We start from the raw sequence: 18,773 nt of genomic DNA on the forward strand, positions 1-18,773 counted from the left end.
TAATCAATATTGTCTAATAAATTGTAACTAATAACATTTTTCTATCTATAAAGTTGTTGAGCATGTAGCTCAAAAGATGCTACTTTGTTATATACAAATTACTTACATACTTTTGCTTTGGTCTGGTCTACATACGATTGCATTTTCATTCCTAACATTTCTAGAGTTATACCTTGGATGGAGTCAGATGGGCATAATGCTGGTAAGCGCATCACTATAAGAGATTATGAATCAGAAAGCCCCTCCCCATTTAATTTTCACTTCTACCATAAACTCAGTAGGCATGCCATTATCACTCCGACTCATATGGATCATGTGGATAATTATGCTAACTTAACTTACAGTGTGGTTGTTGCAGGAATTACTCCAAGATCATGCATGTGAAGCACCATGAAAAGTTGAAAGCACTATCTAAATGCTAAGTATCATTATTATACCACTTACAAGGAGTGTGGGGGGTAAGGTTGCCAACCTCCAGGTGGGACCTAGAGATCTCCTGCTTTTCAAGTGGTACCCAGGCAACAGAGATCAGTTCCCCTGGAGCAAATGGCTGCTTCAAAGGGTGGTCTCTATGGCATTGTACCCTGCTGAGGTCCCTCCCTCCCAAAACCCCTCCATCTCCAGGCTCCACGCCCAAATCCCACGGTATCTCCCAACCAAGGGCTGGCAACCCTAGCAGGGGGGCAGTTGAAGCTTTTTTAAAAGGAGGAATGTAAACAAATCTGTAGCAAAATAATACTTTCAAGAAGCCTGATAATAAAAATGTTTTGTGAGAATTTTAACAAGAGAAAAGCCTATCAACGGGAATCATTCACATGACTTGTGGCAGATGTACTATTAACATTTTCAAGGAGATCCTAACAGCAATATCACCCACAGAGGGGCAAACATGGCACTCACCTGCGCCAAAGGAAATTGTATCATCAAACAATGTCTACAGACAGAAATATGCAAGAGCGGGCTTGCTGAACCTGGAAAATCCTATCTTAGGACCTTGGAAAAGTGCAGCAGGAGAATCTCTGAAGGTGACAGATCATCTGTGATTCTTAAAGCTCTCAGTCCTGGACTCCAGAAGTGCTAGGAGAGGAGTTTCAAGGGTCTGGAAAGAGACATTCATCCTCCAATCACCAAGAAACACAGCTTCACCTATTCAAACGTTCTAGAAACTGCTTTGGATTATCACTGGAGAGAAATGCTGAGGGCTGGGATATGTGGTCTTATGAATCCCTAAGGTCTTTCATCCAGGCTCCACACTCATGGAAAAAAATATGCATATTTATCAGCAAAGTTGAAGAACAAAAAAGTCACAACCAGGACACATCTCCCCACTCTTCAAGCTAGTGGAACCTGCAATACTATCAGTTTTAGATACCTGGAAAGTGGAGGAGGTCTCTCCAAGGTATTAGCAAAGATGTGCAGACATTTATCAAGTATTTCTAATAGTCCTTTTATACCTCCAAAACCTTATGACAGAAATGTACAAACTCTGGGGAAACTGAAAAACATCCTAAGAAGTCAACCACCCTTCCTTTATCCACCGCCTCCCCCCTCCCCCCCCCAAAAAACCCCTCCTTGGATTTTTACCACCTTTATCCTTTTTTTAATAGAATGAACTTAAAATAAGCTCACATTTATGACTTCTACAATGGTTATTAATAAATATAGAAAATGTGATTGCCAGACTATCAGAATCCTTCTGTTTTTAAGTTCTAATAAATGGGGCGAAACATTCAAGTCCAATTCCAATTAACGTCTAATTTTCTTTTATGAGTAATTAACCACTAGCATGTAGCTCAAAAAATGCAGTGTGCTGATTAAGATTTCAACCTACACTCTCTTCTTTAGTATTTACTTATTCAGAACACTGTTAATCCACCATGCAAATATCCTGTTTCATTTAATGATTTCTCTTTTAACAGAAGAATCATAAAGCTTACTATTTAAAGAAATTCTCTTTCATCCTATTTCTGTTTCTTTCTGAAATTGTATATTACGCATAGTTGTGTGTGTTGCTTTTTCCTACTCAGAAGTAGAACAGGAATGGGAGAAAGGTTTAAGCCATCCGACCATTTGCCTGCTCATAGTCTGCTTTCCATGGGAGAGAGGCATTCAGCCACAGGTAGGGATGGGCATGAAATGGGAAAATGTCGTTTGATTCAGTTCATGGAATGCCCAGTTCACAAACCACGAACCTTCACAAAGTTTCAAGCTCCAAATGAACGAGTTCAGTTTGTGAGGTTCATGAATCAGTAGAAAGCCTCCCCTTGAAAAGGATCTCCGGCTAACTCTATTCTACCTGCTCTCCAAGTTTGGTGAGGATTGAACTTACAGGGTCCAATTTATGGACCTCCAAAGAAGGGGCCTACAGGAAAGTGCTTTTGGGGGAAATGACAGGTGGTCATTTTGACAAGTGCAGGTTCAGGAGGTTTAGAAGTGTATAGAACAGATTCGGTGCAAGCTAGAGACATCAAAGTTGCAGGAGACCTCCCCCTGATACTCTTCTACATGCCCTCCAAGTTCCACCCCACCCCTGTTGCTTTGAAGTCTGGTAAACATTTAGATTGGGTGGAGACCGTTTTTCTGAAAATGTACCTCTTCACGTACCACTACGAACTGCTTGAAAGTTTGTGAGAAATTCATGCTGGTTCACCTGCCATGAACTTGAGTTCACAAACCACAAACTGGCCAAAATTCATTATGAACTTTAATTTGTGCCAATCCCTAGCTGCAAGCAAAGTTCAGTGTGCTCCCCAATGGGGAAGCAATGACAGAACTGAGAGGAAACACAAGTTTGCCATAGGTGCATCACACCATATAATCCTATGCTGTGTGTTTTAACAATTCCTTGTGTCAATGGTGTGAACTAATAGGCAGTGGACCTTATTCATGTGCTTTTTAAAATTTAGATGAGGCTTTTCTAGGAGACTGTAATGCAGAATTTGTCAGTGGTGGAACACATTCAGCTTTTGAACTGAGAGACTATGCTTCTCATCTGTTGGGGAACAAACCACAGAAGCCACACACTACACAATTTCCCTCTTTACAAACAACCATGTCCCAGCTGTATGAAATGAGATGGACTTCGGCTTCACACACCACAAACGATGACAGACACAGGGGAAACTACCAATACGTTGTCTTTATTTGCAGATCTGGCCCCACCTCTTCTGACTGACCTTTCCTGCCTCTTCTTACATTATTATGTATTTCTTACTTGTTCCCTTTTGAGGCATCAGCCCTGTGTCAGAGAAGCCATTTCCTCCTCCTGCAATGACACAGATGTCCTTTAAGCCAAATTAGACATGACATGAGAGAATCACAACCAGGATCTCCAGTATTTTGTTAAGTTCAAAGCAGCTGCAAAAGGAGTGTTTGGAATCTGACCAGGCCACAGTCATGAGGAGTGGGAATGTAACCCCTTTCATTAATGCTCTTTTCTCCCCTCCTCCCTGTAGCAGCTATTTTTCCAGCATGGGAATACATACAAAGGAACCAGTATGTCTTTGTTATGCTTGGGAAGGGTCAAACACTTCTTTCCTTAACTTTAGGCAGCTCACAGAAACCAGGTTGGGGGCTCCAAATATACACATACTATTCAACACAGCAGTGCATTTGCATGGATGGGAAGGGGGGCTCATCTTATCTCTAGAATGCCTCCTTAGACCTGCAAAACAAGGTTGTGATCCTATGTCCCCAACATCCTCATCCCGGCTTTGGTCCTACACTCCTCAGTTTTCAAACTTTCAGGAAACCTTCAGACTTCTGTGGAACTCCAACATGGAACATATTACAGGGATCACACTCAGACATTCAGAGGCAGATCCAGTCCCACATAGGCTTCCCAACACCCCCCCCCCGCCCTGTCAGGGGACCCCTGGATTAGCAGCCTAATCCCCCACTATCTAAAAATCTGATAGCGGGGGTGGGGGTGGGGTGGAACGGCGTCTCCCTTCCTCCGGCTCACAAAGACCTGCCCACCGCTGGCCTGCTATTCGCTCTAGTCCAGCCTCCCTTTGCGAGGTGCATGCTGGGACTTGTAGTCCTTGCATCCTCTCACGTCTGCTGAGCATTATTCTCTATGTGGAGATTGATTCTCATAGGGTATAATGGGGAATTGATCTGGAGGTTTCGGGGGTTCTGGGGGAGCTGTTTTTTTAGGTAGAGGCACCAAATTTTCAGTATAGTATCTAGTGACTCTCCCCAAAGTATCTCCCAAGTTTCAAAACGATTGGACCAGGGGGTCCCATTCTATGAGCTCCAAAAGAAGGTGCCCCTATCCTTCATTATTTCCTATGGAAGGAAGACATTTTAAATGTGATGGCCAGAACTCCCTTGGAGTTCAATTATGCTTGTCACACCCTTGTTCCTGGCTCTGCCCCAATGTCTCCTGGCTCCACCGCCAAAGTCCCCAGATATTTCTTGAATTGGACTTGGCAACCCTAGTCCCAAATGAACTGACAGCGTAGTCCACAAACACCTTCTGGTTGCTGAACCAACAGGGGAAGATTGTTAAAAGGGCAAAGACTATCTTTCAAGGAAGTTTGTCCACTTTTGCTGTTTTTCCCCCCTCTCGTGAGAAAAATTTCTAATGAGCTAGTGAGAAATCCCAGATTCTCCAGAACACAGTTTGGAAAAAATCAAAGGCTTTAGGTACTATCACCTTCCCTATATGACAGTGCAGCTGCCTAATGGCAACTTCTCCATGCAACAAAAACATACAGCCCCACCCATGCAGCTTCCATACACAACCACCCCCACCCCCCACCCCAGCCTGCATAGGTCTGACATTTGGTCAGAAATGTCTCCTGCAGCAGATATCCCCCTGGTCATTACGGAATAACTATATAAGTAATCCAAGAGTTAACATCTAACATTTCCCTCTTCCTTTCCTTTCTTCATTTTCTTCCTTTCCTGTCTTAATTTTGTCTTCTGTTAGGTGTCTCTTATTGCCATGAATTTACAACAAATGGTTTTATTCTATGGGCTTGGCCCTAAGTGGCATGCCTCCAGTGGGGGAAGCGAGAGTCTGTGACAACAGAATGGAAATGTCTCTTAATGACTGTCAGCATCTCCTCAATGGGCCTTAAGTGTTTGGAAATGGCTTGACAGAAGTATCCATCTGGGCTTGGAAGAGGACTCCCCACCCGCTTCCAGCAGAAAGTCTGTGTGTGAAGAAACAGTCTTCTTTAGAATCCAAACTTCTACTATGAGAGAAACAGGCACTCCTGAGAACTGGCTGAAGCACATTGTGGTGCATTCTCTCTCTGGAATCTTACATGAGGGTACTGAATTCACTGCTCTCTATGAGAGGCTCTTTGCCTCCACTTGCACATTTGTAAATAAAGCAAATCATGTAGTGGTTGGTGTCGTTAAGAGTGGAGGACTCTAATCTGGAGAACTGGGTTTGATTCCCCACTCCTCCACATGAAGCCTCCTGGGTGACCTTGTTCTCTCAGAACTCTCTTCTGTTCTCTCAGAACTCTCTTCTGTGGGGAGAGGAGGGGAAGGTGATTGTAAGCCGCTCTTTCAGGTAGTGAAGGGTAGGGTATCAAACCAACTTCAGTAGTAGTAGTACTAGTTGTAGTAGTGGTGGTGGTAGAGGTGTTGGGGGAGGTACTTGTGAATTTTCTGCATTGTGCAGGGGGTTGGACTAGATGACCTGGAAGTCCCTTCCAACTCCGATTCTACTACAAAAATACTGTGATTTCCCAGTGTTCGGTCTTCCAAAGAGAAAGAGGCTCTGGACTACTGCTCAAAGAATGAGTGCTACCACCCAAAACAGTATTTTACTTTTGCTTAGCCACACACAAGGAGACTGAGAAATAAAGAAGAACTAAGAGTCACTCCACCATGGAAGAATCACTGATCACACTATAGTCACATATATCATCTTCTCTCCAGGGATAACTATTTCTGCCAGTTAGAAGAGCAAGAAGAAGCACCAACTGGCTGGATAACTGTAGCATCACAAAGAATCCTTCCCATGCCATCCTCGGAGTAGTGTCCAGCTTAAAAACAATTATTAGGATCTGCTAATTTTAAAAAATGTTTTAAATAAAGTTTCACACTTTTTTGTACAACTATATAGGTTGTGCCATAGACCAGGTCCTCAAAATGGTACCCATGGGCTCCATAGCACCCACTAACACATTTTCGGGTGCCTGCCGTATGATTTTTAGAAAGTGGGCAGGCCAGGTGGGGCTTTTACCCAGCACAGATTCTAATTGGCTATGCTGTTGCATTGGCAGCAGCTACCAGTACACTACAAGATTCTTCACCATGTGACTGAATGTAAGCTGCAGCAGCCATTCTGTAGCTGGCTTTGCCTCCCACAGCAGCCATTTTTGGCAGCTATTTTGTGGCTTTGTCTACTGTGCTTTGTCAATTCTAAAGGTGCCTCAAAAACATTAGAGACCCCATGCAATAGACCATGAAAACAAAGACATGCTTAGGAACCAAACCAAGAGGAAACCAGTATTTGCTTGCAGAGGCAGGTATAAGTGTCATCTGAAAAGGTGGAAAGAACCCGAGCTTACTCTAAAGAGGCATCTTTACCTGTATGAACCTTCAGCCTAGCATCTTGTGTGTGGATTGCACTGAAAATGTTGATACCTTCCTTAATGTAAACAGGATGAGGTATGTTCAAAAGCTAAAATGGGAGGGGGAGGGTGAAATAAGGAGGGAAGGACATGAGGTAGATAGATGAGGCTTCCCAGAGTAGACACCTTACATTCTGAAACCATAAGGTCATGGCAGCTGAGTTCAGGGGGACAAGGCAACCTCTGCTCACAGGGAGAACAGCACTGTATACCTTGTAGGATTCATGTCCATCTGCATCATTTTTTCTATGCAGACAACAGCAAAGTATGGAAACCTGACCTTCTTCAACATACTACAGTTAAACACAACATCATAATTATAGCATGCTTTTCCAACATTATTCATGCAAAAATCCAAACCAAAAATGCAAAAACCCAAACACTACTAATTTATAGTAAAGATAAAAATAACAAGAAGGCTGAGAAGACACCAGTCGCTATGACACTGGACTTTGTTGTGACAGAAGTAGCCAGTCTGAGGCTCCGGAACTGTTTGTAATTCCAGGGCAGTTGAAATATGACTCCTGGGGCCATTCAAAAAAGTGAGCAAAACTTAACAAACAAGGAAACTGTGTATATGCAGAGGGGGTGAAATAAAAGGCTTGCCCTTCCCTGTTTAGACTGAAGAAGACCAGGAGCCAGGGGAAGTAATAGGGGTGTAATCTGTAAGGCTGAGCATTGAGTTCTCCAAGGATGAATACCAGATTTGAAAAAAGTGGAGGAAAGCAACAGTAATTATCCAGTTTATTTTTATTCTGCTCTTCTGTCCAAGGAGCTTAGAGTGGCAAACATCTTTCTTCCTGCTCCATTTTATACTCTAAGCAACTCTATTAAGGCAGGGGTGGACTGGGGAAAGGGATTCCACCCCATCTTGCTCTTCAAAGGAAGAAGAAAGAAAGAGTCTCCACACCTGCCCAGCCAGGCCTACTCCACCATGACTTATCTTAGCCCCTCTTAGCTTAGCTGGGTGCTGCCATGCCCACACAGAGCACAGGGACCACCCTTCTCACCATCGGGCTGGGCAGACTCAAGTTGAGTGACAAGACATCAACCCACTTGACCATAATAGCCAATCTACCCCAGTAATGCTGAAAGTGTATATCCGACAGAAGGTCACACAGTTTGCTTTATGGCACATTGTGGATTTGAAAATGGGTGTTCTAGAACAGATTTTCACAACCCAGGAATCCCATTTTGATTTTAAAGCTTCTATGGACCTCCCAACCTATTTCACAGGGTTCTTGCACTGAGAACAAAATGGAGGGAAGAATGATGTAAGCTGTTCTGGGTCTTCATTGGGGGAAAAGTCAGGGTATAAATATCTAGATAAACATCTTTTCCAGCACGGATATTATTTCTGCATAGGAACAACATTATGCGAGAAAGCAACTTAAAAGCCAAAAGTGCTGAAAAGCCAATAATGCTGAAAATTCTCTCATTTGAAAGGATGAGGATGTTATTTAATTCACATACTGTAGTTCTTGAAAACCTTTATGCAAATCAGATATAACTTGAGAAACTATGCCCACTATATTTTGAACCACTTCTTCAGGCTTAAACTTAAACCAAGAAAGCCCTGTTCTTCCTGTCTAAAGCATAAGCCAGCTACGGATAGCAACCATTAGCTGATCCCTGTGATTCACTAGGACACCCCATTCTCAGAGCACTCTGTTGGTTGGTTGGTTTACTTGTAAAAAGCTAGTTCTGGTTTTTGTTGTTTTACACTATATGGTGCTGAGTGACTGTTCAAGTCAACAATCATTCTGAATTTTACAAATTATATTTTAAAAGCCACCTAAAGTACAGGGAAGGTACAAAACAGACTGCTGAATCCACATTTTGTTCACTGATTAATACATTTATGAAATGGGTTTAGAATATTCAAGATGTGGGGTGAGAAAGAGCAACATGCAGCAATTTCACGATATATTTATATGCAGCCAGCATTTCCATCATTGTCTCTCCTTTTCTACATCTCTCCCTACATCAAAATTTAAAATGAAAACTCCCTGGGGGGAAGGGACCTGCACAGTTAACATAAGAACATAAGTAGAGCTTGATGGGTCAGACCAGTGGTCTGTCCAGTCCCCTCTGGAGCCCCCTTTTTTAATAACTGGGGAGCACTTGCTATTTTCTAATCATCTGGCGTGCATGCCGATTTTAGAGACAAGTTACATATACTTGTGATTAAATCAGCAATTTTACATATGAGTTCTTTAAAAACCCTCAGGTGAACACCATCTGGACCTGCAGGCTTACTAGTTTTTCATTTGCCTGGTAATCCTAAAACTTCATTTTTTGTCACCTCAATTTGACTCAGTTCTTCAGACACTCTTCCCAAAAACAGCTGCTCTGGTTTTGCTGCACATTTGCCAGTGAAAACTGATGCAAAGAATTCATTCAGTTTCTCTGACATCTTCCTTATGCAATCCTTTTATCCCTTTTTCAACCAAAGGCCCATCTGTTTCTCTAGATAGTATCCTAAATCTGAGATATTTGAAGAAATGCTTATTCTATGTCGATGTTTTTGGCCATCTGCTCCTCAAATTCTCTTTCCGGTCACCTTGATTGGTGAAATGCTCCACTTTTTAAAAGAATCCCTTTCACCTTTTGTGGCTTTCTTGGCTGGAATCAAGATGTCCTTTCTGACCCAATTATCAATTAACTTATCCATAATAGGATATTTATTTTTATATTTATTTATTTATTGGCAAATTGGACTTTATCTTAAATGCTAAATAATATGTGCTACGTTATATATACTATAGTACTTTATGCTCAGTAGAATTTTGTTATGTGTGGAATTAAGCTACTTGATACTACATCATACAACAAAGTTCTGTATAACTTGGAATTTTCAATAAACTTATCATATGTCATTTCAGATTTGGTGGCCAATCTAAGGCACATATTCCATCTGGGCCTCAGTTCTTCATACAGTATGGGCCTCTCCCAATTAATTATACATATGTTTGATCTCTCATGCTCCATGTATGCCCAGTAATACCTCCTTGAATACTGTAGTTATGTTACCTTGATAACTCAGATTCAAGCGGAGGCGTATTCACAATATCACCATTTCCTACAGATAAGTAACATTTCAGGTAGCATCCAGAGAAGGGGGTACCCACCAGCTGACTGCTTCTGTCAAGCTTCTGAACCAGAGCATACCCAGAACTCTTTGGGCTGCTTCCATAAACAGGCTTCCTCTCACAAGAGCTGTAGCTGCCTTCCATGTCAACCCTACAGCTCATACCGATGCCCCATTCCTCACCCGTTCAGGTCTTATAAACTGTAAGGTGTTATGTCATTTCTAGACAGTTCGTATTTACTGATGGACAAGCCACACTGTAGAGCCACCATCCAGACTCTCCCATATTTCATTTTAAAAAGTGCATCCGAGACAAAGAATGTTAAGTGAAACAGCTTTACAGGAAACAGTTTGATAGGAAGCACTGCTGTATAAATTGTTTAGTGTAATACAGAAGGAAATAATCTGAGGGATCATTATCACCGGGGGAAAAAAGACTTTGTACTGTTATTATGACTAAAAGCCATCCAATTCTACATTCTGTTAAGGCATTCTGCCAAAAGGTTACAGCTACATCGTCGTGAATAATGAAATAGGTAGCTGGTTAAAAGATTTAAAATATTTAGAACAAAGTTTGAGTCCAGTAACACCTTTAAGACCAACAAAGTTCTATTCAAGGTATGAGCTTTCTTGTGCACACACACTTCCTCAGATGCAAGTGTGTGTGCACACAAAAACTCATACATTGAATAGAACTTGGTTGGTCGTAAAGGTTCCACTGGACTCAAACTTTGTTCTACTGCTTCAGATCAACAAGGCTACCCACCTGGATCTACTTACAAATATTTACTTTCAGATAATTCACGCAATGGATGTATAGTCCCATATGATCTATGAATAGCCTGCATTGCCAAGGTTACCTGTTTAGAAGCAGATGCAGAGTTCAAGAAAGAAAGATTCTTGTGGAAGCTTAAAGATCAACAAACGTATTGTGACATCAGCTCCTGTGAGTGCAGCCCACTATGTCAGATGCAAGAAATCAGCTGCAGTGCTAAAGCCATCAAAAGATTTTTTTTTTTTTTACGCTGACTTGCTAGCTTAATACTAGAGGTATTGCCCAGTGTGTGCAGCATCTTGCCTTTGCGGAAGTGACAGTTTCTAAGGAGAAACATAGTCAGGAGCCTAAAGCACAGTCCTGTGTCCTTAAATCCACTGATTTCAATGGGCTTAGGATGCCTATTCAGAATCATAGTAGAAAAAGATTAGAGGTGACGGTATAGGTGCAAAGCTGATTTGAAAAACAAGAAGCCTCAAAAGGAAGTGGGGTATGTTTTTTCTCTCCCTTCCCCCTTTCTGTTTGCTTTTTAGTTTTTACCGTCCAGCCAGACAAGGTGTTCTGGAGAACTTGAAAGATTGCACATTGCTTTGTGCCATTTTGGTCGGTCCTGTTAAATAGTGTTTGTTTCCCAAATCAGGTTGTCCATCACAATACACATATGTATCCTATTTAGCATACGATTATAGAGGGCCCCCTGTTTACTTTGCATAGCATTAAGCAGACAGGAATATGTTGCATGTTAAGTCGCTGGTGCTTTCTCTTTTCTCCCCATCAGCCACCCCCTCCGCCTGCTGCTTCTTAAAAAAAAAGAAGCTTGCTTGACTTTCACACCATAGCCAGTCTTACTAGAAAAAAAACAAAGCAAAGGAGACCCCTGCTGGCATGGCTAGGGAAACTCCTCAGCTCCAGTCAAACTGTTCCATCCAAACTTTAAATCCAGTTTCTACACATCAGCTTAGTTTCATTCTCCTAAATTAGTAGTTTCCTATCCTCTCTGGGAAAGACAGAAGGCAAAAAAAGGGGATGGCAAAAGATGAGATGGCTGGACAGCGCTACTGATGTAGCTAGCATGAATTTGAACAGACCTGGGAGTATGGTGGAAGACAAAAGGGCCTGGCCTGACTTGGTCCATGGGGTCGCAAAGAGTCGGAGAACAACATCCTCTCTGAGTATTTGAGTACCTTGCAATTAGTTCTTATGCCTTCAGTAAAAACGGAACCCTGAGAAATAAATCTGACTTCATTTGCGTGTGAAATCTCAGTCCATGAAATCAAGAGGGCTTGCAATGATGTCCTTAAAGGAGACAGACTCACTCTAGATCTAAAGTTTCCTGTGGGAGAGAAGGAACTGGAAAACCTCCATCGTCTCCTTCAAAGCCGAGTCACATAAACAAGCCCACAGGTTCTTTTATTCCAGATTCCTCCAAATCATTATTCCCCTACTTCCACTCTCTTAAAAAAAGAAGGGGGGGATCACAGGGCTACCTTTTGACTCAAATAAACATACCCTGACAGTTTGCACCGATTGACCAGGTGTACAAAAAGGGTGACCAAGTGCAGTCCAAAGTAGTTACCGTACATCCTTCCCAGTCCATGGACTTCAATGAACCGAGAAGGGTTAAATTCTGTTTTGGACTGCACTGCAGGTGTCTTAAGGGCTAATTCCTGTCAAATGATGCAGGATGTGGTTTTTGTCGCAACAGAGACACCAGCACATAACCCACTGTTAACTCCTCAAGAATAATTCAGCCATTAAAAGAGACTAGAATGAACACATGCCTTGCTGTTTCAAGCGAGGGAAAAGGCATTTACCCTCTTACCATCCTCAATCACGCTAAGGGCCAGTCCATGAGAAGGGGCCAGGGTCACGAAACAAGATCACGGGTGGGTTGCAAGTAATATTAGACACGTTCTCTGAACTTCTCAGAACTTGACTGAAATGCTCCTCCAGTACCGATTTGTTCCCGGCCAACTTTCTCAAACACCACCACGGGGAATCCAAACCTCACTGAGGACGATTCACACGTGCTTAACACGCTGGGGCGCCCGGCTGCCTCCACGGGAAAAGTGGCGTCGGGGGTTCCGAAGTGTCGGGCTGCTGCTTACCTGTCGATGCTGATCACGCAGAGGGTCATGATGGAGGCGGTGCAGCACATCACGTCCATGGCGATGAAGACGTTGCAGAAGGCCGTGCCGAACATCCACTCGCCGCCGATGAGGTCGGTGACGCTCACGAAGGGCATGACGGCCACGGCCACCGAGAGGTCGGCCAGGGCGAGCGAGACGATGAGATAGTTGGAGGGCTGCCGGAGCTTCTTGACGAAGCAGACGGAGATGACCACCAGGCAGTTGCCGGCGATGGTCAGCAGGGTGATGAGCGACAGGGCGGCCCCGATCACCACCTTCTCCCCGCTGCCGTAGCTGAGGATCAGCACGCAGTGCGTCTCGTTGGGGCCCCCGTCTAAGCCGCTGGGGCTGAGCGCGCTGGGGCTGCTGCTGCCGTCGCCGCTCCCGCTGGCCCCGGGACCGGCCGTGACCCCCTGCAGCAGCTTCCCCAAGCGGGTGGGCTGCAAGGAGCCCGCGATCATCCCGCCGCTCTCGCCGCTGCCCAGCTGCCGGGGGTGGTGGGGCGCCCAGGGGCGCAGCGGGCGGGGGCCGGCCGGGAGGGGGCTGCTGCTGCTGGTGCCGCCGCCGCGGAGCTCCAGGACCATGTTGAGGAGGGCGGCAGCCGCCCAGGACGCCAGCAGCCAGCCCCCCGCAGGCCCGCCCCGCCGGGCGCCCCGAGGGCCCAGCGCTCCGGACACGGAGCCCTCGGCGCAGCCCCGGCCCCCCCACTCCCCCGCCAGCCGCCTAGCAGGACCCAGCCCGGCTGGACGAGCAGCATAGTCCGCTCGGCGTCCTCGGGCTGGTGGCGCCAGGCGCGGCTGCGGCGAGGAGGAGATCCGCCTCCGCAGGGGGCAGAGCCAGCCCAGCCCCTGCGTCCGCCGGCTGCCCGGGGGCCATGCCCGCCCGCCGGCCCTCGCTTTTGCCCCTGCCCCTGCCCCGCCGGCGGTGCCGCGGCAGCACCTCCCGCGCGAAGTTTGAGCCGGCTGCGCGCCACGCCGTCGCCTCCCTCGCCCGCCCGCCCCGCTCTTCCCTTCCTGCCGCTGCTGCCCGCGCCTCGCCTCGCCTCGCCGAGGGTGGCGCTGCTCGGCTGGAGGCGGGCCCGCTTGCCCGGCGCCCTGCTGCCCGCGAAGCCCTCCTGCTAGTCCGCTAATCTCGGCCCGGAGGCCACACACAGCCGGGGAGGGGGGTCCGAATGGAAAGGTGCCTTCCCTGCACTGGCTCTGCTCGCCGGCCCTTCCAGGATCCTGCTCCTCGGCGCCAGCGGCCAGTCGCTCTAAAGGGGGTCCCGTCCTGACTCCGGTGGGGTCGCTGGACAGCTGCTCCCACTGAGGCGCTTAGCGCTGTGCGGCTTGGCTGGCTTTTTCACGCCTCCCGGAGCAGTGGGGTTGGGTCCAGGGGATAGACAGTCGCGTGTAGCTTGCAGCTTTCCCTTGATCCTCGTGCATGCGGCGCCTGGTTCGTGTGGCCACTTTGGCCCACAAGGAGAAGCAGCTTCAGCCTTTTCTCCCCGCCTCCGCCCCCCCCCCCCCCGGCATGTTTTCCTGACCCGCAAGAGCTTGCAAGTGGGTTTCCCCAGTAGAACAAATGCACATTTCTAGCCCGAAAAAGATGGAGATGACGTTTTTTTTTCCTGGCAGGACTCTGGTCCTTTACTGCTCCTGGGCAAGCAGAAATTAGGTGGGTGTGTGACACAGGTTGATGACAGCAGTGCTGTGGGAGAGGTGCCCCAGCCCAGCCTGCCTCAACTGCCTCCCCAGTTTGGGAGAAGGAGCTAGGAAGGAGCCACAGTGGGCAAAATGATCTGGTACACTGCACACCACTGATGTGCATCAATCTATATCATAGGAAATGCTGAATCTCTGAATCAAGGGGAAAAACACACACAGAGACACAGGGTCGCTCAATGCTACACTATAGGATTCTGCTTTCTTGGGGGAAACCCAAGGGTTGTAGGAAAATCTAGTTTTTGAAAATGAAGATGGGGGGGAAGTACGATTGACGTCTCCATGCCAGTCTGCAGTAGAAGAGCTAGATTCAAGTTGAGCAGCACCTTAGAGGTCAAGGAGATTTTGGGAGCATGAGCTTTCAAGAGTCAAATGGAATTATCAGAAGCTCACACCTCAAAACTCCTGCTGGTATGTGAGGTGCTATTTGGATTCGACCGGCTCCACATACACAGACTGCACACAAAAAAATGTACTTTGTGTGGCATGTTGAGTTATTTGATTCTTGGTCCAAACAGACTCAGTCCCCAGCCTTTCCTCTGAAGTGCCATTGCCTTAATAGCCCACTTGTGCATCTGTTAACAGCACAATACCACATCTGTTCATAAAGCAGACATTAATTAAGTAGTGTTGACAATTAAATTTTAGCATTTTTGTCACATCCTGATGTCTCCTTTCTAAGACTGCAGCTACATTTCCAACACCCCATGCTTTTTAGCCATGTGAAGACATAAGAACGTAGGAGAACCCATATTGGATTAGGCCAATGGCTCATCTAGTCCAGCACCCTGTGTCACACAATGGCAAAAGAGAGAGAGAGAGACCACAGAACACTGACAGTGGTGGAGAGGGGAAAACCACCCTATGCCAAGGCTCCAGGCACAGGAAGGAAAGGAAGGGGAGGGGCGGTGGCTCAATGGAAGAGCATCCGCTTGGTAAGCAGAAGGTCCCAGGTTCAATCCCCGGCATCTCCAACTAAAAAGGGTCCAGACAAGTAGGCCTGAAAAAACTCAGCTTGAGATCCTAGAGATCCGCTGCCAGTCTGAGTAGACAATACTGACTTTGATGGACCAAGGGTCTGATTCAGTGTAAGGCAGCTTCATATGTTCATATGAAAAGGAGGAAAGAAACTGTTTCCAGTTCGGTATGGATCTGGCCCAGAAGAGTTCTGCCTGGGCCTTGCCCATTGCTGGATGTGGTAGGCAAGGCTGGCCCTAGACTGTCTGGCACCCCTCCTGCACTGATAATGTCACTGAGTCACATGGGGGGGGGCGCCCAATTTGGTGCTCTCGAAGGCCAGTGCCATAGGCAATTGCCTAGTTTGCCTACTGGTAGGGCTGGCCCTGGTGGTAGGAGAGAGCAACAGGCAGTTGCCAGATTAGTACGGGGTTAGGGGATTGGGTCAGGATTCCAGAGACCCAGAATTAAATCCCCTCTCCCCCAGGATGCTCAGGCTAGGGACCTTCTCTCAGACTAACCTACACCACAGAGCTGTCTCAAGAGGATAAAATGGAGGTGGCATGAAAAGAGACAGAACTGGAAATGAAATGTAAATGACTAGAAATGAAGCCCAGCTGAGGAACATGGTTTTGTTCCCTGCAGTATCGTCAGAAAGGATTACTGGTATGCTTGTCATCTCCAGGCTGGAAAATTCCTGGAGATTTTGGGGTGAAGCCCAGGGAGGGGAGGGGAGGAACCTCAGCCAGATATGATGCCCCAGAAATGCCCTCCAGAGCGACATTTTCACTAGGAAACATCTCTCTTGTCTGGCGATTAGTTGCAATTCCAGGAGCCCACCAGGCCTCACCTGGAGGTTGACAACCCTAACTGCTGGAAATCCTTTGTACTGAGAAGCTGCGCTTACATCAAAGAATACTGATGGAGCTTCCAAGTCAGTTTAAATGCTCTCAAAATGTGATCTCTGTCTTCATGCAAATAACCCCTTTTTAGGGCATGGAAACTGCAGGGATCAGAGATGCCAAATTTCTGGAGTGTTTCTTTCTGAAAATTTGATTTGGCATCTTTGTGTGTTTTGAGAGAAGGGGAGGAGAAAGAAAAAGTGTGTGCGGAAGGGAATTCTCTTAAAAGCCGAAAGTGCATGGATATCGAGAGAGGCAGACTGTGCCTCCTACACAATTTCGCAGAAGGAAAACACCTAAATGAAACATATTTATTTGCCATTGTAACATAATAACATATGCCATTCGGAATGCAGTATGGGATTTCACAGCCTTGGGAACCTTCCTCTAAGTTTGCTAACTTGCACTGAATTATATATTTCAGTAGCATTTCTAGCAAATTGTATGAATGCAAAGCATTCCCTACACATTTAGGGTTAGACCATGTTGTCCCCTCAGGAGGGGCTGTGGCTTAGTGGCAGAGCATCTGCTTGACAAGCAAAAGGTCCCAGGTTCGATCCCTGGAACCTCCAGTTAAAAAGACTGGGCAGTAGGTGATAAGAAAGACCACTACCTGAGACACTCAACAGCTGCTGCCAATCTGATTATACAATACTGACCTCAATGGACCAATTAAGAGGTTATTGCCTTGGTTATTGTCTGACTGGAGGTGAACAGGAAATCTAAAAGAAAATAAAGGGTGAAAGGGAAAACGTGTTGAACAAAAGAGTCTGTTGAGCCGAGATCCAGGGCAGAAGGAAGGCTAGAGACAGGCAAAGGCCAAGTCCAAACAGAAACTAACTAAGAAGTAGGTGTCAGAATCAGTGACTTAGCCAAAAGGCAAAGGTCCAGGAAGCAAGCCAACCACAAAGTTGGGGAAGAAAGCTTGGGTACGAGCCCCACTGAAAAGCTGGAGTGGCTTGAAATACCCCTTTGTTAGGATGTGGAGCAACAGGGTTTAGGATCTGCAGCAGAAGTAGATCAAGAGTGCTGGGTCCTGAACTCAGGAGGAGGTACAGAAGGCAAAAGGGGGGCAGCAAAGTGATTTCAGGTGGAGTGATTAAGTTACTGAGCTCTGGTGGGGGAGCTCTGGCTGGTCCAACAACAGTTGCCTAAGCTTGGGATTGACTTATGGGGCAGGCTAGCTGAATGAAGAATTCTACAGCCTGAGGTTATTTACCAGCACACTTGATACTAAAGACAAAAGGTCTTTCATTAATGTGCTCTTGGATGCATTCTGGCAGGTGGGCTACTCCTTTCTGGGAGCATCTGGGCACAAACCAGCTCACAAAGCGAAGTTCATCACAAATTTTGGGCGGTTCATGAAAAGGCAACCAGCATAATAATCCCACGAACTTTGTTGCTGTTTGTGAAGATTCGTGAATAAATACAATTCCAAACAGATTGTCTAAACTCAATTAAACTGTTTACAAAATACCAAAGCAACATGTGTTTGTGTGTGTTTACATCACCCTTGGAAACACCAATAGGAGCCCACCCAAGCTGAATGGGCACTGCTGGTTGCCAGCAACAGAGTTCCCCTTCTGTTCTATGGGATCAGAGAGCTCTATATCAGCTCAGCTCTGCAGCCGCTCCTCTGTTGACTATTGGCAATTATACAGAGTCAGAGAACTTGTTAGCACAGCACATTCATTTATTCCTTCCTGATTGTGAATTCCTCTCTCCTGCTAGGGTTTGAGTGTTAGGTGGACGCAGAGCTCATGGTCACACAAGACATGTTGGGCCAGATGACAGCTAAAGCAATCAGCATTGGGGATCTCAGGGGACTTGGTGAGCTACTCCCTCACCACTGCTACTGCCAAATCCTCCACTATTGCACACCTAGCATCCCTGCCACTGCTGACCTCTCAGTTCACTGTGGACAACTGGCATTTGGGGCTTCTCCCTGGTTGGGCTCTTTCAGACAGAGGTGGTGGGCCTCTGCTTCTCCTCCCCCCCCCCACAACCTCTTCCACTTGCTGTTCCCTCTGGCCACATCTATTGACTTGCAACCACTGCACTTCTTAGCAGAGCTCACACTTTCATTGTAAGAGCTCTGCATCAAGGAGAGCAATGCTACCTTTCATCTGGGGGACACAGTCTGTACCAGCCAGCTTGTACTCCCCTTTATTGCAGAAGGAATACAGCCTGGTGGTGATGCTCACCTGCAACCTCTCTGCCAAGGCCCTCACATGTGAGAGAACAGCCAGCTCCAGTGCCTGGTCCAACCCTCAAATCAAGGAGATGGCCTGCCCCCAGGCTGGCCATTGGTGGTGTCTTGGAAGGGCTTGAGGATACAGTATATACCATTTGGGAGAGGGTCACCCAATCATTGGAGCTGATGCTGAGCTTCTCTTCCCCATGCAGGATAGTCATGGAGGAGATGACATCCTGTGTGGCACTCTTTTGCTCCACCAAATGGGCAATCATGGCATAGGTGGAGTTCCTCATCCCCCTCCCCTGCCTCTCGCCCAGCAATCATCTGGCTGATGAGATGAGTGACTGCTTCTTGGGCCCTCCACATAGCCCTTTTGACCTCTTGGAGGGTGACCTGCCTTGATGTTCCATCCACAGCAGC

The 18,773-nt window shown here is 46.3% G+C and overlaps 1 protein-coding gene and 1 non-coding gene across 2 annotated transcripts in view; one reads left to right on the forward strand and one right to left on the reverse strand.

The window, feature by feature from the left end:
* The window catches only part of HTR7 (5-hydroxytryptamine receptor 7), a 73,528-nt gene extending 60,350 nt beyond the window's left edge, over nucleotides 1-13,178 (reverse strand). Inside the window, exon 1 of the mRNA XM_060242655.1 lies at nucleotides 12,574-13,178. Within this exon, the coding sequence (XP_060098638.1) occupies nucleotides 12,574-13,178 (605 nt within the window). The remainder of the gene's footprint in view (nucleotides 1-12,573) is intronic.
* A 3,478-nt stretch (nucleotides 13,179-16,656) lies between these two features.
* Nucleotides 16,657-16,728, forward strand: TRNAV-GAC (transfer RNA valine (anticodon GAC)). Its single transcript has one exon. It is a non-coding gene; the product is annotated as a tRNA-Val (tRNA).
* The last annotated feature ends 2,045 nt before the right edge of the window (nucleotides 16,729-18,773 follow it).

Source organism: Heteronotia binoei, chromosome 6 (assembly GCF_032191835.1).
Source record: "Heteronotia binoei isolate CCM8104 ecotype False Entrance Well chromosome 6, APGP_CSIRO_Hbin_v1, whole genome shotgun sequence".
Lineage (NCBI taxonomy): Eukaryota > Metazoa > Chordata > Lepidosauria > Squamata > Gekkonidae > Heteronotia > Heteronotia binoei.